Raw genomic sequence first — 21,566 nt, 5'->3', positions numbered from 1 at the left:
AAGACTAAGTGTCTGTGTATATTGAACTCTAATGTATGTGTACAATTGATTTATAATAATTTATTTTCACATTTCATGTTCAGTTTTGTTTGAAATAATTTCTACATTTATAGTTAAAGAATGTTCATGGATTATCAATGAGACCTTATTAATTCGTTGCTTCTTCACAAGCATGTCATTAAAAAGATGATAAAGTGTTACTATAGATACAAAATTTATTGTAATAATCTTATATAAATGAAATGATATAACTTTCTTTTTACCATATCAACATATAATAAAACCTTGTTTGTAGAAATTTGTGAAAATATACATATATAATATAAAATTGCTTTAAGTTTTCAAACATTGTTAACACAGTTATATATTTCACAGTTAAGTATATGAATATCAAAATGTGCATTAACAAATTTTTGTTAGATATTTATTAGTATTATTATCAATATTCTAATAAAGGAGGTAATTATATGTTAGTATCATGAAAGAAAATTTTAATTAAGATCAAATTAAAATAACAGACTTCTATGTAAGTCAGGAAACATCCTTTACTGGGTATATAACTTGATACATTTGTTAATTTCTTTTAAAAACATGATACAATCAATTATTATAAATCATTAAAAATTTGATTTAAAAGCTATTTTCTCTTCTATTTATGCTTTAAGCTATTGATATATATCTTTTGGTCTTTGTTTACAAAATATTCTAAATTACATTATTGAACGACGATTATTATTCTATTTTTACATCATATAATGCATTTAATCTTGTTTATTTATATATATAATAATATGTAATATATAATAGGAATATTTTCATATTTCTTCGCTTCATAGAACTGAGATATTTATTAACAAAAGTAGAAAGATAATATTATACTAGGCAAAATCTAAAAGAACATTTCAATTGAATAAGTAGAGATATCTAAATTAAGCATTTTTTTCTACTTTTTACATATATTTTTATCATAATAAATTATGTCTCTAGTTTTCTAATATTTCAATTTCTCGAGAAAAGGATAGTATCAAGTGATTCTTACAAAGCTAAATGTCCCTTAGTATTTTAAATAAGGACTTTTTATAAAATAATAATTGTCAAACAAATGTTTTCATTTCTTTGTGAAATTACGATACTTTAAATGTCTATTTATAATATATTACAATATACCTGCTATTTCGAACCATTCATAAAATTGAATCTACTCCTCAATTCAAATTTCCTAACTTTATGAATAAATTTCATACAAGCGCTAAATTTTATATCTAAAATTATCATACATTTCAGTTTTTATTATCTTATCCATTGTGTTACTATCAAAAGAAAGAAAAACAAAAGAAACCAAAACACATTTTGTAAGATTTGATCTTACATAGAATTTATGAAAATAATATCTTATTTAGTGAAATCATCACAAAATAGATTAAAAATGTAGTACTATTTTTTATATCACATTCGAAGAAATAGTAGGAATATTTTTACAGAATTTGGTTTTTCAGCCTCCTTTCTTTACAAGACATGTGCAACTATATTTTTCATTTACCAATGATCACGACAATAAATAGAAAATATAAGAAAAGATGCACATCGTAAGAGTAAGAAAGATTTACACAATTCAGCTGAGAGACACATGAATTTTAATAATTTAAGCTTTTCTTCTTCATGTGGATAAATATAAACGATGATAATCATTAGCTCCAAAAGCGCAATTACATTTTGGACATTTTCGTTGCCTAGTCTCATATCGTGTACGTAAACAATCCCAACAAAATACGTGAAAACATTTTGTTAGAACCGCATCTTTACGTTTAACTTTACAAGAAGGACAAGTAAGCGTTTCTTTATATTCTCGAAGCTCCTCAGCCATTACTTCATCCAATGTTTCAGCAAGTTCTATTTTCTTCATTCTTTCAACTTTACGTCTCAATTGAGCTATTTCTTCCTATAATGAGATATAGCAGTGTTAGCAATAACTTGAATAAAATAATTTTCATCCTGTAATATTTCCTATGAAATATATAAAATATATTATTTGAGGCGTTAATATTACCTGTAATCTTTTTGTTTTATATGCTTCTGCCTCCAAAGAACTAGTTTTTTCAGCTACAACTTGTTGTGCTTCTTTCATTTGAGAATGATATTTTTCTACATAAAATTCAAAGTATATGAAAGATATTTTTATAAAACAATTACAAGTATCATTAAATAAATTTCTTACCAAGATGAAGTTTTAAATCAGCTGCAGACTGGGCACTTTCAATAGCTTTTCTTTTATGCATTTCCATTGCCTGTTGCCTCAAAGCCAATTCTTTTTCAACAGTAGCAAGGGAATTTTGTAAAAGGCGCTCCTTCTCTTCTAATTTACGAACGACGACATTAGCAGCTTCAACTTGAGTTGTTAATGTAGAAACTTGTTCTTTTAGAACATCTTTCTCCTCTCTAGCTAATTTATGTAATTGATTACTTTTAATTCTTTCTGTCATAAGTTTAAAATTTGCATCATCTTTTTCACGTAACTGTTGAATTAGCCTAGAATTCTGTTCTTGCATGTCTTCAAAAGCTTGCCCAGTTACCTCCATTTCGTTCAAAAGAGCCTCCTCCTCCTGAAACCACACACAATTCTGTTTAGCATTACCGATAGTTCAACAGTTTTAAATAAAATTCGTATTTTATAGAATTTATCAAATATATAAAGTTACCTGCTTTTGAGAAGCAACTTGACGCTGAAGAGTGTATGCTTGTTCTTCTAATTTCTTAATTTTTATCTGTGCATCTTCATCTGCCAACTTTTTACGCTCTTCTCTCTTACTTTCCTGAAAAAATTAACTTATTCATAAAATTCTAAAAAAGACAAAAGATTCACAATTAAAAGTCTACTTGCACAAATACCTGAATTTTCTTTATCTGTTGGCGTAATTCATCTAATTCTGCTCTCGTTTTCCGTTCAGCTGCCATTAATTGCACTTTATCTCTTTGTTCTTTTCCAACACCTTTGTACATATCTAATAATAATTTCATTTCTTTCATTTCATTCACAGCCTTTCTGTAATTAGAATGATCAAATGTAAATTATGATAGTGATTAATTTAAAATAGTATATAACATATGACATACTTTAGTTGCGCTTTCAGATCTCTAACAAGTTCTGATTCCGCTACTTTCGTGTCTTTGGCACGATGAGCAGGATCGCGATGTTCGGTTTTGACAGCTTCCTTCTTTATATCTTTTTCACGTTTAATATCTTTTTCTTTCTTTAGAGTTGGAGACGTTAATGTCAAAGAATCTGGGGTACCTTTGTTTCCTTCTCCTTCTCCAACTTCGATAGTTTCTACTTCTTCTTCTCCAGATTCTCTTTTTATTGAAACTCCACTCTCTTCCTTTATCTATATTAACATAAAAGCTATCTAACTCCCAGAAACTTATTTTTATAACACACTTTGGAAATATAAGTTCCTTTAAAGGATTTATTTTACCTGTGCAGAACCTGGAAGAGAATTCGATGCATCTTCTTCTTTTCCACTGCCATCTGAATTATTCCCTTCTTTGTTCTCCTGGGATGTTTGTTGGCCCAACTTCGTCGTTAATTCCTCAATTTCTTTCTTCAGCTACAACAAAGCACGGATATCAACTGTAAATACTTTCATTCTTTTGTTAATACACTTTCCTTAAATAATTTGAAATCAATGATATACATACTTTCGGTATTTCTGATGAAGCTTCTTTGTACTTCCGTTTATAACGATGAACCTCGCCTTTAAGCTGTTGATTGTGATTTTGCAAAGATGTGATCAAATGTCTCATTTCTCGATTTATCGGTCCTGTTTGTTCGTTTGCAGCTAAATTTTGTTCAAATTCAATTCTTAACATTTCATATTCCTTTCGTAATTGAGCCAAAACATCTTCCAATTGTATGCATTCTCCACGTAGTTTTTTTTGTGCCATTAACTCTTCGCTCTGAAAATATTAACATATAAATATTATTTTTATATAATTTTATAATGGAAGAAGAAAAATAAATAAAATAAAATGCACTTGCCTCCATCATTTCAATATGCCGTAAGTGAGCGTTTTTACTGGATTGCAGTTGCTGACGAGCATCATCTAATTGTGTTTTCAATTGCATAGATTCATTGTACAATACAGAAAATTGCGATTGTAAACATTTGTATTCAGTCGTCTCAACAATTACCGATTCTGGAAGTTGTCGTATCTGCAAATATAAGATATTTTCGAAGTGAAAACAACATTTTATCATAATATTAAATAGGCTTCCACCCAATTTTTCTTATGTGTACTTTATTCAAATGTAAAGAAGTAAAACACAAGAAATCAGCGAAAGCAAGTACTACATGGGTATTTATTGCACAAGACATTAATTTACATTCTATACTGGACACCATAAACGTGTATACAAAAACCAAAGAACTCACATCCATTTTTAATTTTTCTACTTCTTTCAATGCATCTCGATGCTGTTGATGTAGTTTATCCAGTTCTTGTAACCTGTTATTAGCTAACTCTCTGGTTTCTTCCAATTCCCTTTGCAAATCTTCGAGCTATATGATATGAAACAGGATTAAATATATACATTGATTTTAAATAAAAAGTAATAGACAACAGAATATTATACCTTTGTCTGTGACACACTTGAAGCAACTAAAGTATTGGGTTTATTACTTCCTTTTTCATCTGTACCGTGTATTTGTTGAAATGCTTTTAGTTTCTCAATTGCTTCTCCAAGGTGATGTTCTAATTTATCATTACGCGCTCTCACTTTATTCAGTTCGTACTGAAGATCATCCACCTGGTTACGAAGTTCTGCGGCAAGTGTATCTTTCCCTGTTATGGTATCTTGCAGTTCTGACATCTATGAGAAGATATACTTATTAATACACAATAAAATGTAATTTATCAATATAAATAAGCTTAATTTACCTTCAATGAAATAGTGTGGTATTTTTCATGAAGTTGTATATTTATTGCTTGAAGGTTCCTATTTTCCATTTGTATCTCAGAATTTGCTCTACGCACAACTTCATCAATATTAGGTGCTTCTTCTGAAATATAATAACATTATCATTTTTTATTTGATATATTACTTTCTTTTTTATACATTAGAATTAAATACCTCCATCAAATTCCCCTTTAAGTGCAAGAGTAATCTTTTCATTTCTTTGAGAAAGACGGTCAAATGCTTGTACTACTTTTGAAACTGCACGTTTGGACACTTGAACACGATTTGCTAATTTATCATCTAACTCTTCTTTGTCCCATGAAGAAAGCTGCATAAGAAATGATGTTGTAGCTTCACTTTCATCTATAAATCATTAAAAGTCATTAAAACATTTGTCTAAACATTTAATAGATCAGTTCATTATAGCTGTTTACTTTTATTTTCAGATTCATCAGCTGTTTCAGCATCAAATCTCTGAAGTAATACACGTATATCTTCATTCAATTGATTCCAATAACGATTGACAACATTAAGCACTGCATCATCTTGCATTTGTCGTTTTTCCAACTGTTCAATTCGTTGCCTTAATTCAGCCTCTACTCTATGACGCTGCTCTAATCTCTACAAAATCAGAATAACGTAATATACAATACAATTTCATATCTTATAGTGAAAGGACTATATGAAAAAAGTAACTAACTGGAAAAAATCAATTTCAAATAACAAACAACAATAGAATATTGAAATATCATAACACGTCTAAATATAATATAATGTCTGTGTTCATTGATTCAGTATAAGATACAATACAAACTAACAATATAGCAAAGCTAGATCATATGCTTACATAATAAATTAACATTTTACATTGAAGAAAATTTTTTCATAATAATATCTACATTTACAACAATCATAAAATACCATATAATATTAATTATGGAAAAACAATATTTTATTAATTATAAATAAATTAATAGGTCAAAAGATTATATTTTATAGGTAATATTTTTTTCGATTATTGACGTTTTATAAATACCTTTGTCAAAGTATGATTTGAATACTAACCTGGGCCAATTTTTTATTTTGAAACTGTAAAACTTTCATGTCCATTTCTTCGAGGGTTGAAATAGGCCCGATTAAAATCGGTTCAAATTGAACTTTTTTAATAGGTGGTTGGGAACCCGAATCCCCACTATCTACAGGTCTTTTTGACATTTTGCCGCGAGCGTTTTTCTCTTTCTGAAAAATGTGAAAGCAGTTTTTTAAACGAACAAGGCAAACACTTTGTATTTGATTTCTCATTCAAAGTTTCTAATAATTTTATTATTGATCAAAAGTAATCCGTACCTCGGTAACGCGTATTAATACATCCAACGATCCTCTCCGCAAATACCTTACAGTTTCGATATCGCTATGTCATTTTAGACACCTAAAACCTGCCGAAAAGATTATTCTTTCGACAGTTTTTTACATTTTAATGAAAACGGTCGACAAAAAGTACGTGCTTATAACGGAAGCCGCCATTGTGTCACGGCGTTGCATACGCGGCAAATCAAAAAATAAGGCAAAAACATCGACATTCTCTGTGACTATAGAGTTCAGTTAGATGAGAAACGCAGTTACCACGTTGCATTTTCACCCTTGAATTCTATGGCTGGATTCATAAACGAAAACTGTGAGTCCATTTGATATAAGGTGAAGTAACTAAGAAGGCAAATAACATCACTTTTTGCCATTAAAGATACATATAATACAGACTCATACATATATGTATGTACATATTTACATATGCGAATTGATACTTTTATGGAAACAACTAATGAATTGGAATAAAGAGTTGTATTACCTTCAAAATATTCGAATAACTACTTTACTTTGAATATTTTGTACATGTATATATATATATATATATATATATATATATATATATATATATATATATATATATATATATATATATATATATATATATACAATTACAATATACAATTACATACATACATATATACAATATACAATAATTATATACAATACATATATACAATTAATAATTATATGCATGTACATAAATTTAAATATTCCCAGCATATAATTTATATGAGTTATATTTAAATTATCTTTTAGTAAATAATTATCTTCAGCGGATAATAAATTATTACTAATAAAAATGAAAATCATGATTAGAATAAATAGAAACACTGTATATACATTTTTTTAATTAATTGGAATTTTATAGATTTCTCCGTTTCACCGTTAGATATCCATAGCTTTCAATTCTTAACGATCCCTACCGTATCAACTGTGAGACAGAGTAAATTTATTGTGATATCTTAAGAGTCAATATATGTGAGCGCTAGGTTTATATTTAAATCATTTGCTCTTTTTTTAATTTCTTTATAAATAATCTATTTAATGATTAATATAGAGTATATGATTTATTTCGCTACAGGCAATGTCTTATGCTTAGTATATAATTTCCTCATTGCGAATGAATTAAAATAAACCATTTCTTAATAGGTTAAATGTTTCCATGGAAACCATCCTTGCGCTGATTCATCCATATATAGATCAAACCTGTGAACCCGCCTCTTTAAAAGAGCGTTGATCCTTCAGAAGCACAACAGTATTTTCAAAATTGGAAAATACAATGCCGAACAAACAACCGCCTGAAATAGCTCCACCGCCTCCATTGAAATTTAGTTTGCATCAATGGCATCTAAATAATCGCCACAGGTACGAGTATTTAACTTCAATTCTATAAACAAGAAGTTATATGCTTTATATTTATATAATACTCCAAAATACTAACTATTTGGAATTAAAAAACATTATATAATTAATAAATTATTAATAAAAGAATTATATAATTATATTATTATAATTATAGAATTACAGAATTTTAGAATTATAGAATTTAAATTATAGAATTAAGAATATTTACATAAATATAGAAATTATCTATAAAATTACGATTAGGTATCGATGTTCTGAAGCACAGCAGGAACTAGCAGATCGGCTACTTAACGAATCTCAGCGTGTTTGCGAATTAAGCTCCGAGAAAGTACGAAACAATAAAGAAGAAACAGATCACAGGCTGAAAGAAAAAATCGAGGACATCGAGTTTCGTAAAAGAGAACTGCTGCGTATAAGGAAGGAAGTTCTCCTTGAAATCGATGCTTTGTCAATATACAAGGAGCGTATCATGGATGCTCTGTCATCCGTGAGGAAAAACGCTTTTGTCATTTGCGAAAAATGCCTCATTTTTAGGTTCGATATACAAAACTAAAAAGAAAACTGTAACCATTTCATATAGGTTTAACTTTTTATAAAAATAGGATATCTGTTAAATTGTACTATTATTTCAATTATAGAGAGCATAGATTAGGAATTGATTTAGTTCACGACGATATAGAAAAAGAATTATTAAAAGAATGTGAAGTGATCAAAGGCGTCGAAAGTTTATTAGTTCGGACTCTGGAACAAACGCAGGAACAAATACGTCGTCTTAAAGCGACGCTTTATTACATGGATCACGAGCTCGAGGATAAAGAAAATAATTTGCGCATTGATAAGCACAACTTGACTTTGAAGGAGACCAATTTAAATTTAAGTATTTATCATGGTACATCGCGACTTGATCCATCGCAAGTATCACTTTAGCTCTCTTATTTTTCCTTATTTCAGTGTTTTCTTAAGTTTACCTAACTTTTAATATTTATTTTTATATATTAAGAACGATAGAGTTGAACGAATGGGAAATGCAGACTAATAACAATATCGTTAGCGCTTCGAAAGAGGTAAATAGCGCTAGACCATTGCGCTGTTATATCGATACAATTATAAAGCAAGTGATCAATGATCTAAATGATCAGAAAAATGCTACTGATGAGGCTTTTAGGCGGCGCATCGAAGAAACGAAAGAAGCGAAAATAAAATTAGAATTACAACACGCTGAGGTACATGGAAACAATCATTAATGTTTAATTAGAGATTCTTAAAATTTCTGCCACTATGTAGCGTGTCCTAAGGTTTAAAGCCAAACTTTGTTAGTGTATAGGTATAATCAAGCAACAAATGTTATATAAATATATGCCATTTAAAGTTTATTAAAAAGTTATAATAAAAATAAAAAAACAGTAACAGACTTGTGGTTACCATATTATAAGACAGAAATAGGTTAAAGAATCAATATATGTAATCATTAGCTATCAATATTCCATTTCAACAAACAAAATTTATAAAAAGTTCGATATAATATCTTAGAAAGCTCATTTCCATTTTGATGAACTATGCTTACACAACACTTTTTACTTGATTATGCTCATAGAATACACTGCATTTTTAGTTTAACCATTGGACCACGAAATATCTTGACATGCATTTGTATGTAAGCATCATATAATTTGTTAATTATGCATGAATATTCATTGCATTTTCTAGTTTAAATATGAATCATTGAATAAAAACGTTACATGTATGTATGTACACGAAACAGATCATGCGACAAGCAGCGGAAATGAAGGATAATATTACACGCATTGAGAAATCAATCGCGGAGAAGGAAAGTTTTTTAGCTTTGGCGCATACGAGACTCGGTAATCGTTGTCAAAGGCCAGGATTAGAACTTACACGAGATCTAGTGGAAATTAATCTTGTAAAGGAAGTATATGATTTACGTGAGATTGTGTCGAAACTACAAGCAACTATATTCGAGGTTTATAGTTCATACGTTTTATAGTTTATCATTCTGTTGTTTAATCAGCTTATTATAAATGATAATACAATTATTGTTTCAGTCTCAGGCATCGTTGCGTTATTTACTCAAAACACAAATTCAAATTGAGGAAGATATCAATGTTAAAATAAACACGTTAAAAATCGATGAGGTCGACTGCATGACTCTTCGTCAAAGCATGGATTATCACACATATTAAATTAATTCGAGCATCGACTGAATCCATAAAAATTTTTATGTAATAAAATGCAAAAAAAGAAGTGGCGGTATTTATTATAAATAGACTGCAGGTTTTTATGTATTTATAGAAAATTTAAGAACGAGATAATACACTGAATGCGAATAATATGCAAAAACATATAAAACTGTCAAGTACAAACATAAATCAAATAATTTTCTACATAAATTCCATTTTTTCAAACTTTCTTCATAAAAATATGAATTTGGATAAATATTCGCAGTCTATTTATAAAGTTGAAGCAATCACTTATTTAAAAAACTTGTTATTTCTTAGAAAACTCGAATTCTATTTAATAAGTCTTCGTACATAGAAAGTTCTCTTATGTGTCACAATATATACTACTTTTAGAATTTAATTGTATTTGAGATTGTGTAGTGCTGATTTTCGGTAAATAAGTAAAAATGCATGCATCAGTATGTGTTGATGATTCCCCTGCATACAAGCGCGGTGCGAGTAAGATATGAAGGCTGCATGGAGGGTTAAAAAAAAGACGTACATATGTGAGAATAAAAGATACACATACATCCGTTACTAGAAAACTGTTGATATTCATACAATTTTTACGAATATAACTAAAGAAGTGGAATCTAAATATTTTACACTAGATATTTTATATATTTCTGCATACTATGTTATAAATTTTTACATATATAAATTTCTCATTAATATTCGCAGTTTGTTTATTAGTTTATAAACCGTGTATTTTAATACAGAGCTACTATTGGAAGTTCTTGTATTAGTTTAGAAAAGAATGTTGTTCCTATTGGTTAATACTCGTGACTCGTGCAATACTGACTGGCCGACTATTGCCATTACCGCGGTGGTAGTATTTTATCTGTTAGCAGCGGTATTAGTAAGAATTTTCCTCCTTGTCCACGTTTCTTTATGAAGGTGTCAATTTGAGTGTTCTCGAGTGTAGAAAACTTCTGTCGTTAAGCTAATGTAATGGCAGACATATATTGGGAATGTGTTTCGTTCAATTTGTTGATGATATTTTACGTATAGGAGATTTAGTTTAATCACACGTTAGAAAAGGAAATTATAAGAAATGTCAAGTGACGCAATAATCGTATTACCTGGGGAGGTAATTGTGCACATTTTGGAAGATGAACGACTTAGCTTTTCAGATATCGTTCATTTCAGTTTGAGCTGCAGGAGTTTGTACAAAATTGTCAATGAAAATAATAAACTTTGGAAGACAAAATTTTTTCAAAGGTATATCGCTATTTTTCAAAGTTATTATTGTTCAAATAAAAATTGAGTGAATTACACACGTCCTTTGTGTCCTTTGAACGATTATGACTTTACTTATTTTGAATAGATCAAATAAATTATTTTTGTACTAGCAAACCAGAAACGCAAATTATTATTTAAAAGTTCGAGATATAAATTCTTATTTATGTACTATTTATAAGTATAGATTGTAAACACTATAAATACAGAATGTCCCAGTTAGAAATATTTTCTTTGATTGTTACAAGATAAAATCTTTTCTGAACATAATTTAAACAACTTTTCAACTGATCTTATTTAAAACATTCGATATTATTTTTATTATCAATAATATTATTTTTTAATAACAGATGGCCACATTTGAGAGAAATATATCAAACAAATAATGAGTTGGATCATCGAATGATAAATTGGAAGGAGGAAATAAAGAGTAGCTTGAGTAGTAGAATAAAATTGCTTTCTCTTTTATCTTCTATGTCCAGTAAACATTATAGAATGCAAGAATTATCTAATTCGGAATTTAAAGAGTTTGATCCTTTATTTTGTCCAGAAGAAGGTGCTCATCCTTTAGCTTATTATTTTCTGGTAGATGAACTTATTAGCTTAATCAAACATCCCGCTATGTAAGTATATGAATATAAGGTATTTTTGTCTTAGAATTCTGGGTAATGATGTTATTATAAACTTTTTCAGAGTCAGCAATTTAACACATAGGTATTATGCTCTTAAAATTGTTCGATATTTGAAACAAACCCATTTGAAGGATGAATGGAAAAAATTTCTATCTTTACCACCAAAACAACAGACCTTAGAACGTGGTGCAACTATTGTGGCACAATGGAGTCAACCAGAAAGACATGTGTCATATATTGCAATATCATCAACATTAGATACTATTGCAGAACAAACTAAAGAGCTGCTCAGAGAACAATATCCAAATCATACTATATTTTCAATTCCAACTGAAAGATTTAACTTTTGGAAAAATAATATTATTGGTGACAACCAGTGGGATGTTACAGAAACGAGACAACTAACAGATGCATTATGCGAAGTATTATTTAAAAGGTTAGGATTCTATGGAAACAGTGAAATGTATTATTCATCGGAAAATTCATTCATAGATCGTGTAAGTTATGAATATTATAAAAAGTAGAAAAGGTAACATGTAACTTCATATTATAAAATAAATGTAATATTTACAACTTTTCATCTAGGTTTTGGAATGTAGACGGGGAATTCCTATAACTTTAGCAATAGTATTTGAAAGTGTTGCTCGAAGACTTGGCATACACTGTGAACCTGTTAGTTTCCCATCTCATTTTTTGCTACGTTGGAAAGAAACATAGTAAGTTTACAAATAATATGGGTACAATTAATATAATTATACATATTTCAGAACTCGTATAGGGTTAAGTTGAGTTAAGTTAATTTATATTAAGTTTTAAGTTTTAGTTGTAATGGTTTATATGTTAGAAATAAGACTTATATATATCTATACACATACAGTGGTATATAGATGAAGAATAAACAAATAAAATAATAATATATATTTCAGATTTATATGAATCTGATAATCTTAATGCAATAAACATTTGATTTTTTATTTTATCTATACTATATTTTTTTTAGATATTATTACATGTTTTATTTTAGTGGACCACAATTTAAGGATACGGAAAATTTTTATATTGATGTTTTCAATGGTGGTCAATTTCTAACTAAGAGGAATTGTCCTCGAATTGGTGGTGTTTCAAGATGTCCAGTAGAAAAATATAATATTCACGAGGCGGCAACTCCTATAGAGGTTTATATATTTTCTTTGACTTGAAAATTTTTTCTTTCTGTTGTTCTTTGAATATTTAATATGTACAGTAATACTTCTTAACAGGTAGTAACAAGAATGGCAAATAATTTGGAAATAGCTGCTAGGCAACATACTCATATAAACGGTAGAATTGCAAGGTTACGTTCTGCTCTTGAACTCCAATACATGATACAACCCAATGACGCAAATACGATTTTACAACTAGGTCGAATATATATCTCACAATTCATGGACTTAAGTGAATTAGTGAAGAAATTAGAAAACATACCAGAGGTATTTTATGAAATTAATATCTGTTACGAAAAATTAGTTTTCATTTACATAAGAAATTTTAGGATTTAGAGTTAATATCAAGAGGACAGGCAAATCTAATATTACAGACGTTTAATGTCCATATTTTCCAATCATATCAGAAGCAGTTAAAATCTAAAGTAAGATCATCAATAATATATGTCAAGATTTTCAAATAATATCAGCTTATTACAAAAATGTATAAGTTGCATGTATTTTATTCAGGAAGAAGTAGAGCCAAAAAGAAGAGATCCAAATGTAAAATATGCGATAGGGTTGATAATGAAACATAAAATACATGGATACATGTGTGTAATAACAGGATGGGACACCTGTTGTACAGCGACTACAGAATGGATGAATGAAATGAACGTAGGTGGATTAGTGGATGGTCCAGGTCAACCATTTTATAACATATTTGTTGATGATGGGTCATGCCATTATGTGGCACAAGGTAATATATTACTTATTATTCACTTATAAAGAAAAAAAAACAGAATATGTTTAAATAATACATATGAATTTATTATTAGAAAATTTAGAGTTGGCTTCTAATCCAGGATGGATACATCATCACGCAATTGGCAGGTACTTTTATAAATTCAGTGGTGCTCATTATATACCAAATGAAGAGAAAGCAAGAGAATATCCAGAAGATGAAAAAATTTGTAATGAATTACTTGTTACATACATGCAAAATGGAATGATATACAGTACCACTTAACAATCTATTTTCCTTAGCTCTAATACAAGATAATAGTAAGATAAAACAAATATCTTTTTCTTATTGCATATTCCACATATAATACTAAAAAAGGTAATATTTTCATAAAAAAATTTTAATAAAAAACAATCATTTTTATTTGCTGTATGGTCCATTATTGAGTTTCTTTACTTTAAATAACTTTTGACATGCCTAAATAATTTTAGATAAGTCTCGTAAATAGACGAAAATAAAGAACAATACATATAAAAGATTTTGTAAAGCATACAAAATATTTGTACACACTATTGTATATCTTAATCACTGTTTTATGTATACTATTAACAGCTTAGATAAAGTAATAATGTATAAGCATCCTGAAAACATTAAGCTACTTCTAACTCTCGACCCCATTCATATGTGATATAGATGTGTACGAATGTATTTGTTATATGTGATGAGTAAGAAGTGGTTTGTGTTTTAATGACATTTTATTATGTAAATGTAATAAACGCCAAAGCTTGAACTGCAAACAGTAATTAACTTATACTTTTTATACATAAGTCTCTAACGTGTCGACACAATAAGACTCCTTTTTTACGTACTTATAGTAAGATTTAAGTACATAATAGGTAGAATAATAACGGATATATAATTAGTTATGTTCTTTATTTTATTCCACTGTCATGGGCTGTGCTCGCTTTATGTATAATCACAAGCAATCACATAAAAATAATATAAAATTTGTTCTCATAATACTTGTAACACCATAACCATCTGCAGAGATAAACGTATTGAGTATTTTGACTATACAATATATTAATATTGGAGCCTAAGTTTACTTAGATTTGGATATATTTTATATACATAGCATATTTTTTTATATATACCTTCTAAACTGAAAAAAATGGGTTTTGTATTACTAATGTTCGACTACGGTTTAAAGAAGTTGTTTTACAGCAAATACTGAATCACTCTTATATAATCGTGAATATACATGCAATATCTTATACTTTTTAATAGTATTTGGCACCTGCTGCAAAATATTGATTTTAATAAAGTATTTCACTTACCACATCAAAATATTGAAATATCAGGTCTCCAAATCTTACTGTTCTTACTATCGTTCTATTACTTTTAATAATATTAGTTAACATAACGTTTAGATAAATAAAAAAAATCACAGAACATTTGTAATGTTAGGTGTCACAGATGCAATTCAAAGCGAATTTCACGAGTTAGTTTCTTCTAATGATCTGTAACAATAATAATATCATTTTATGTTTTTAAATATACTATATTTATAAAATTAAGAAGTATAAGTAATATTTTATTAACAAAATAGTAAATTGTATTTACTTCTCCGCGGTACATTTATTGGAAGAATCATTAGAAGATGCTGGCATGGTAGTCTCTAAAACATTCTTCTGACCTGAAGTAAAATCATCTTAATGATTTAATATTCATTTAATATTATTATATATAAATGATTATACTAACCGTGTTTGTGTTGATACAGCGCTGGTGCCCAGCTGTAATTGTTGGGACTCGGTATAGAATCTGTTACTGCATTGCTTGTGGACGATAATGGAACATCATGTCCTAATGAAAGTGCAGTAGATTTGATAGTGGTAGTGACACAACCATTAGATTTTCCCTCTAACGGAATATTTTTCCTATTAATAGTTTTAAGGTATTAAAAAATGCAATTTTGTTAAATATCATCTTTTAAAATAATTAGAAATGATAGATACCTTAATTTATTGAAACAACTGGCAGTGTCCTTTTGAAACATCGAAGACAATTGAATGGTCTCCAGCAATTGTTCGAATTCAAATATTTTGTTATTTTCATTATTTATAATATTAACGTTAGCAGACGATGACGGTGAAGATTGTCGTCGCGATAATAAATGCTTCGACATAATTTTATTGCTATCCAATAATACTGAAACAGTATGTATTTCAAATGATTATATATGTATATATAAATAAAGACATAAATTGTGTATAAATGTATAACATATTTTACTGTATGTATAACATATTGTATAACATATTTTACTTACCATTTGGCACTATCAAATCAGATCTGGATGTTTCTACCTCGTGATTAATTTTATTAGCGACAGATATATTTGGAAGTTCTTTTTCACAGTCTATTGAATTTGAGCGAGTTGCAGGTTCAGATCTTGTCTGACTTCCGCAAGCAATTAATCCGGAAACTTCTTGCTGACAGATATTAGATAATTGACTTAATTTTGGTCTACCACTGCACATCATTTGTGGCTGGCATAGATGCGAGGAACACGTGGAACGTTTGTCAGTAAATTGATCATTAGACGTTGAGTCATGTTCTGGTTGTAAAGGATTGGAATTATGGTGTTGTAAAGCTGCTAAAGACGTTCTTGAATCACAGTTATCATCTACATGTTGATTAAAGCATAGTGAACTCCAAGCAGAATTTCGATCTTGTATTTTGAATAGCTGCAACATAATCTCATCTTCCAAACTATCATTCCCGCCTAATCTGTAATGGCAAATTAAACTGTTAAAAATTATTTTGTAAAGCATAATTATAGCTATACTTGAACTTCAATAACATACCTCCGAATATCTCCTGTACCCTCTCGATTACTCTGCTGCTTTGTACGTTGCTTATTCTGAATCCACGGTGTCAATGATTCTGCAACTTCTACGTCGTTTTCTCCTGCAAACATAATCATATTAAAAATATCTTTTTATTAATAAATATACTGAGAGAAGCATATACAACTATGTATCGCAATTGATAGAAGTTATACAGCAAAATCCATTAGATTTATGAATAAATTAAGATCAAGTTTCTGTAACTTGAACTAACATAATACGTATACAGGAATATTTATTTTTTGTTATAGAATCAAACATAAAGGGACGGAGAATAATTAAAAAAGAAAAAGACGGAGAATTTCCTATGCAACTGCTTGAAAGTGATTGGGAGTATGGGGAGTAGGATTCTCTTTCACAAAATCTTCGTCTGGTTTCTCATTCGTGGGTTTTTCATTTTCGACACCTTTATCTAACTTGCTTTCCCATTGTCTGTGTCTCTGCATATCATCTACAGAACCTCTGTTTGAACTTGTACCTAGTTCAGTACATTAGTACATTATATTGCAATGTTATATGATGTAAAATAATATAAGAAATCAAGCTTGCTTGAATAATCTGATATTACAAATTATGGATATCACGTTTAATAGAATGGTATCAATGTATACCTGACATTGTTTCATCATCTACATCATTTTCGTCATTAGAATTGTCATCCAGAAGGGTTAGATGTGGTTCATTATGTTCGCATTCATCCAAATATATATCATGTTCACTTAATTCCTATATATAAATATTAATAGTCAATTTAAATAGTATATAAATTCAATATAAATTAAATTATTCAAAAATTTGTTAATTTCAATATCTTACTCCACTATCACTACTGCTGCTACTAGACAGGAGATTTAGTTGCTGTTGATTAAGCACTGTCGGCGAAGAATATGAAGGAGGTGGAGAGTGAGTACTCGTAGCTGGACAATCTCCTACAGAACTATCGTTTGTACTATGCATACCAGGCGGTTCAGCTTCAACAACGCTTAAGTTATTTATTCTGTGTTGTTTTAAGCTTGTTTTGGACGAAATAGAAGATAACGTTGAAGAGGAACCAAGAGCACGCATATTTGAAGGTTCTCCCAATTCACACAAGGGCAATAATTGATCTGATAAAATACCACTGTTACCTCCACCAGGCAGAACGTTTTGTACTGATCTACTATATAAACAACATAAAATTGTTCAGGTCTTAAAACATTGTTTCTCACAACTTTGAAGATGTCAATTAGAAGGAAGATATTAATTTACCTTGTAGATGTGCCATTTTGATATGTTTCAGCTGAACGTGTAGAATTGGAATTAAGTAATGGATCACCAACAGCTTGTGACTGTTGCTGCATCATTATAGATGTCACATTTGATGTTGACCCACACAATGTTGCTCCACTAGGTACTCTGGTTGCAGCCATAGCATTTCGCGATATTTCAATTGCTAATCTCTACAAACAAGTGTATGTGATGAGGTATGTACAAATATACAATTGAATATTTCAAAGCTGCATAGTACCTCTTTCAATTCATTAATTTGAGTGGCATATTGATTCTGGACTGTAAGTAATTGACTGATATACCATTGTTGATCTCTGCAACGCTGATAGAATGTTGGTGGACGTACTTGAAACCTGTTATTGATTTTCATGTTATAATTACACAGTATTGTGACAAAGAAGAAATATCACATATTTAACTTACCGTAATATAAGAGTATCCAATTCAGTATTTAAATAACCCTCGGTTGCAAGTAAATCTAATCTGAAAAATCTATTGTAGCCCCAGCATTCACCGATTTCGAAATCAGAAGCAAATTCTCGAACGATGTTCTTACTTGTATCTCGAGATCCTTGATGAATCATTTCAACTCGATATTCATACCTGGAAAAATAATTTTTGACTAAAACGTAATTAAAAATAAAATTATCTTTACGTACTTCGATGTTTCCGGTAAACCTGCGCTTAGTTCTAGAAAAACAGATAAATAATTTCCGCGTACAACACCATTTCCATCAGGATATACTTTTAACCTCCAGCATAATCCATTCACGTGTAAGGGCGCAGAATATACTGGATCTGCTTTTAACTGCAATTGTGTAAAATTTTGCATTGCAAATGTAGCACTATCATATCCCGGAACGATTTCGCTAAAATAGTAAACTATTATTAAACATTGATATTTTCTTGACATTGGTCTTACATTGCATAGAAGCATAAAGAATAAATATGAAACCTATGAAAATCAGCTGGAACAGGAGCAGTAACAAAACTTGTCATCGGTTTCTTTCGTACTTGATGTATCATCCGCGAAAGATCTGTACTTTTAATTATAAGTTCGGAACGAGTACAAGTGTGCAATTGATGTTCTACTTCTTGCAATAAAGCTTCTAGCTGTTCTGTTTCTAATGTCAAAGAATTCTTTTGACCCATTAATGTTAACAATTTAGCTTTTAACTGAGAATCTAAACGTGCTATCATCAATTCAACCGCATTTCTAATTTCTCTAACTCTTTCATCTTTTGCAGCTCTTACAGATTCAACATTTCGTTCCTAGTAAAACATTAAATATAAAATAACACTTTGATTTTATAATATTCAATATACTGGATGAAATTTACACATACCACTTCTTGAACAAGACTTATTAACTCCATCAATCTTCTCTTTAATTGACCTACTTCTGCCTTTATTTGTGTAACATGTTGATCATAAACTTCTTCTAATGGCTTGAAAGTATGTCCTGAATGGGTACCACCCCAAAGAGCACATTGATGACATATGCATCTACGACAAGTCCAGCAATAAACAGACAATTTTTCACGATGCACAGTACACCTGTTTAAAAAATACATAGTTATTACTATATAATAATATATAGTTATTAATTACTAAACTAACAAAGAACTATAAGCCTAAAATTACAAATACCTGTCTCTATTGGAATCATCATGCCTAGAGTTTGAAATACCAACAGCTTGAAGAGTATCAAGCTGCTGTGTTACTTCTTCAACCCATCTACAATTAACTAATTCGTGTAAAAGCAAGGAAGCTCTACAATGAGGACATTGTGAACGTTGTTCTGTCAACCACCTCCTGATACACGTATAACAACATAATTTACTGCAATGGGGACAAAGATGTGCATCTGTCAATTTTTCCATACAAATGAAACACCTGAAGACTTCTGCCAATGTCTAAAATATAAATTCAAATTTATAATTAGCACATATTGGATGCTGAACACTTACTATTAAAATTACATTACTATAATATGCATGTAATCTTTAATATAATATGTGCATATATAGAATAATTACTATATATATAAGATTTTCAGATGTACAATAATGATTCTTTCTAAGTGTATGAATTGAAATATGAAATTTTATTGAATTAAAATTTTATTTCATTGTTTGTGTAATATTATTGGATGAAAGATTGAATAATAAAAGTTATGGACTTATAGTGCATATTGTTAAAAGCAATTATGAAAATTTGGAGTATTTCATTGCAAATTTACGAACCTCGACACTGTGGTCATCCGAGTTTTTCGAATTAATTGATGTTTCTCTACTAGCCATTCTATCAGTCATTTATTAATAAAAAATTAATTGAATGTTATTGATCGTTGCATGTATCGTCAGCTCTGAAAGTTAGGCACATTTCCGACATTTCATCTTTGCAAACTTATATTTGCTCAACTGTATAACCGATTTAACGAAACGTTATTTCCGTGAAATGTGTTCATTATTAATCATTATAACTTAATAATTATCAAACGTACACGAAATGCTTCACCAGGTACTCTTAAAAATTTGACGAAAATTGTTGAATATTAAGTTGTTATGAATCGTAATTCGCCTTGAAGTAAAGTAATCTATAGCAAGCAGTGCAGGAAACATTTAATCCCGTTAATTTAATTTATTTTTAAATTCTTTAAAACGAGTATATGATATTTTATTCAATAGCTTTTTATAATTCGATTCTGTAAAATGATTATATAAAATAAAATACGAGCACGTAGAGAATTACATATATGTCTATTGTGTATAGTCCTTTTTTAAAAGTAAACTGTTCTTCAATTTAAATTTCAATATATTGTTAATATTAAAAGAAAAATAAAAAATTAAGATTTATAAAAAATAAAGACTATTCTTACCAATATTTATAGATATAATAATAAATATTGTTAATAATATGCTACAATTTTTAATGAGCATTAGGTAAAATGCACAGGGTGTTCTGCCTAAGTAGACTTTAAATACCATTTGTTCTTGATGAATCAAACAAATTTCAAGGAAAAACATTATTTATTTCAAAAAGATAAGTATAATGGCGCAAAAATTGTTTTTCAAATCATATTTCTTAAAATATCAAGATTCTTATTTTTTTAAATTGATGTTTAATTAAAACGTATTAGGATATTTCAATTTGGAAATGATCTATTTAAAAAATATTTTAATTTCAAAAAATCTAACGTATGAAAGATAAAGAAGACAATACTTTTAATACCTGAAAATAATACTCCTGCATTTATATTTTTCTTATCTTCCATAAGTTTCACAAAATTAAAATTAAAACATCTTTCAAACTAATTCTTCTCAAATACAAGTACTTACTTTTAATATACTTCTTTTATAGAGAATGAAAAAGAACGTCAATTGGTATATATTGATATATACAAAGACATATAGTTCAATTAAAAAAATAGGAATTTTGGAATCTTCGAAAATCCCCCATTTAAAAAAAGAAAGAAAGAATTATTAATATGATACGCTACAGTCCCCTTTGTAACATTATAAACAAAATTTTTTCCGTATGTCTACAAATTACAGAAATATTTAAAATGCAGAAGTTAGGCGGAACTTGTATAATCAATGTATTTGAATTACCATTTATAATTAACGAGTGAAATATTTTTTAATGTTCAATTCTTTTACGATTG

The 21,566-nt window shown here is 29.0% G+C and overlaps 4 protein-coding genes and 1 long non-coding RNA gene across 8 annotated transcripts; 2 read left to right on the top strand and 3 right to left on the bottom strand.

Annotated features, from left to right (window-relative positions):
- Positions 1–520: 520 nt before the first annotated feature.
- On the bottom strand, positions 521–6,485 carry LOC126865086 (E3 ubiquitin-protein ligase Bre1). Of its 2 annotated transcripts, none has more exons than XM_050617201.1 (16): positions 6,299–6,485; positions 6,017–6,190; positions 5,386–5,572; positions 5,126–5,314; positions 4,933–5,054; positions 4,628–4,864; positions 4,428–4,553; positions 4,034–4,207; positions 3,694–3,951; positions 3,471–3,602; positions 3,112–3,380; positions 2,887–3,040; positions 2,697–2,810; positions 2,216–2,618; positions 2,048–2,142; positions 521–1,939 (listed from the first exon to the last, which is right to left on the bottom strand). In XM_050617201.1, exons 2-16 carry the CDS (start codon positions 6,164–6,166, stop codon positions 1,658–1,660), a joined length of 2,892 nt encoding a protein of 963 aa, XP_050473158.1. In that variant the 5' UTR covers positions 6,167–6,190; positions 6,299–6,485; the 3' UTR covers positions 521–1,657. The 2 variants fall into 2 exon arrangements, with proteins under 2 accessions (XP_050473158.1, XP_050473159.1); XM_050617202.1 differs by having other exon boundaries at positions 2,216–2,600; positions 6,299–6,484.
- An 881-nt stretch (positions 6,486–7,366) lies between these two features.
- Positions 7,367–10,583, bottom strand: LOC126865126 (uncharacterized). The gene is made up of 3 exons (XR_007689448.1): positions 10,451–10,583; positions 7,922–8,045; positions 7,367–7,706 (listed from the first exon to the last, which is right to left on the bottom strand). It is a non-coding gene; the product is annotated as an uncharacterized LOC126865126 (long non-coding RNA).
- On the top strand, positions 7,536–10,340 carry LOC126865106 (tektin-1). Its single transcript, XM_050617249.1, has 6 exons — positions 7,536–7,684; positions 7,928–8,218; positions 8,323–8,595; positions 8,685–8,907; positions 9,447–9,665; positions 9,748–10,340. Exons 1-6 carry the CDS (start codon positions 7,599–7,601, stop codon positions 9,883–9,885), a joined length of 1,230 nt encoding a protein of 409 aa, XP_050473206.1. The 5' UTR covers positions 7,536–7,598; the 3' UTR covers positions 9,886–10,340.
- A 163-nt stretch (positions 10,584–10,746) lies between the features above and the next one.
- On the top strand, positions 10,747–14,515 carry LOC126865095 (F-box only protein 21-like). Its single transcript, XM_050617221.1, has 9 exons — positions 10,747–11,142; positions 11,511–11,783; positions 11,854–12,289; positions 12,378–12,508; positions 12,817–12,967; positions 13,052–13,261; positions 13,324–13,419; positions 13,505–13,733; positions 13,813–14,515. The coding sequence occupies exons 1-9, from the start codon at positions 10,976–10,978 to the stop codon at positions 14,001–14,003; spliced, it is 1,884 nt and encodes a 627-aa protein (XP_050473178.1). The 5' UTR covers positions 10,747–10,975; the 3' UTR covers positions 14,004–14,515.
- Positions 14,516–14,632: 117 nt separating this feature from the next.
- LOC126865085 (E3 ubiquitin-protein ligase TRIM37-like) lies at positions 14,633–20,622 on the bottom strand. Of its 3 annotated transcripts, none has more exons than XR_007689435.1 (17): positions 20,146–20,617; positions 19,550–19,815; positions 19,246–19,456; positions 18,855–19,171; positions 18,559–18,768; positions 18,323–18,502; positions 18,138–18,252; positions 17,879–18,069; positions 17,447–17,789; positions 17,242–17,356; positions 16,589–16,691; positions 16,051–16,511; positions 15,737–15,929; positions 15,483–15,658; positions 15,342–15,414; positions 15,056–15,238; positions 14,633–14,880 (listed from the first exon to the last, which is right to left on the bottom strand). XR_007689435.1 is itself a non-coding variant. In XM_050617198.1 (17 exons), the coding sequence occupies exons 2-17, from the start codon at positions 20,212–20,214 to the stop codon at positions 15,214–15,216; spliced, it is 3,048 nt and encodes a 1,015-aa protein (XP_050473155.1). In that variant the 5' UTR covers positions 20,215–20,322; positions 20,406–20,617; the 3' UTR covers positions 14,633–15,213. The 3 variants fall into 3 exon arrangements, 2 of the variants coding, with proteins under 2 accessions (XP_050473155.1, XP_050473157.1); XM_050617198.1 differs by having other exon boundaries at positions 14,633–15,238; positions 20,146–20,322; positions 20,406–20,617; XM_050617200.1 differs by having other exon boundaries at positions 14,633–15,238; positions 17,447–17,786; positions 20,146–20,622.
- Positions 20,623–21,566: the final 944 nt, after the last annotated feature.

Source organism: Bombus huntii, chromosome 4 (assembly GCF_024542735.1).
Source record: "Bombus huntii isolate Logan2020A chromosome 4, iyBomHunt1.1, whole genome shotgun sequence".
NCBI lineage: Eukaryota > Metazoa > Arthropoda > Insecta > Hymenoptera > Apidae > Bombus > Bombus huntii.
The sequence above is the reverse complement of the archived record's forward strand: the minus strand, read 5'-3'. Positions and strand labels throughout refer to the sequence as shown.

Excerpts from the sequence above, each read along its gene's own strand:
- LOC126865086 (XM_050617201.1), bottom strand. The coding sequence starts at position 6,166 with ATGTCAAAAAGACCTGTAGATAGTGGGGATTCGGGTTCCCAACCACCT. Across the intron at positions 4,865-4,932 it reads ACCACACTATTTCATTGAAG|ATGTCAGAACTGCAAGATAC; the intron begins GTAAATTAAGCT and ends ATCTTCTCATAG. Across the intron at positions 2,811-2,886 it reads AACAGATAAAGAAAATTCAG|GAAAGTAAGAGAGAAGAGCG; the intron begins GTATTTGTGCAA and ends TAATTTTTTCAG.
- LOC126865106 (XM_050617249.1), top strand. The coding sequence starts at position 7,599 with ATGCCGAACAAACAACCGCCTGAAATAGCTCCACCGCCTCCATTGAAA. Across the intron at positions 8,219-8,322 it reads GAAAAATGCCTCATTTTTAG|AGAGCATAGATTAGGAATTG; the intron begins GTTCGATATACA and ends TTTCAATTATAG. Across the intron at positions 9,666-9,747 it reads TACAAGCAACTATATTCGAG|TCTCAGGCATCGTTGCGTTA; the intron begins GTTTATAGTTCA and ends TTATTGTTTCAG.
- LOC126865095 (XM_050617221.1), top strand. The coding sequence starts at position 10,976 with ATGTCAAGTGACGCAATAATCGTATTACCTGGGGAGGTAATTGTGCAC. Across the intron at positions 12,290-12,377 it reads AAAATTCATTCATAGATCGT|GTTTTGGAATGTAGACGGGG; the intron begins GTAAGTTATGAA and ends CTTTTCATCTAG. Across the intron at positions 13,734-13,812 it reads ATGCCATTATGTGGCACAAG|AAAATTTAGAGTTGGCTTCT; the intron begins GTAATATATTAC and ends ATTTATTATTAG.
- LOC126865085 (XM_050617198.1), bottom strand. The coding sequence starts at position 20,214 with ATGACTGATAGAATGGCTAGTAGAGAAACATCAATTAATTCGAAAAAC. Across the intron at positions 18,769-18,854 it reads GTTCCAGCTGATTTTCATAG|CGAAATCGTTCCGGGATATG; the intron begins GTTTCATATTTA and ends TTACTATTTTAG. Across the intron at positions 15,415-15,482 it reads GCTGTATCAACACAAACACG|GTCAGAAGAATGTTTTAGAG; the intron begins GTTAGTATAATC and ends ATTTTACTTCAG.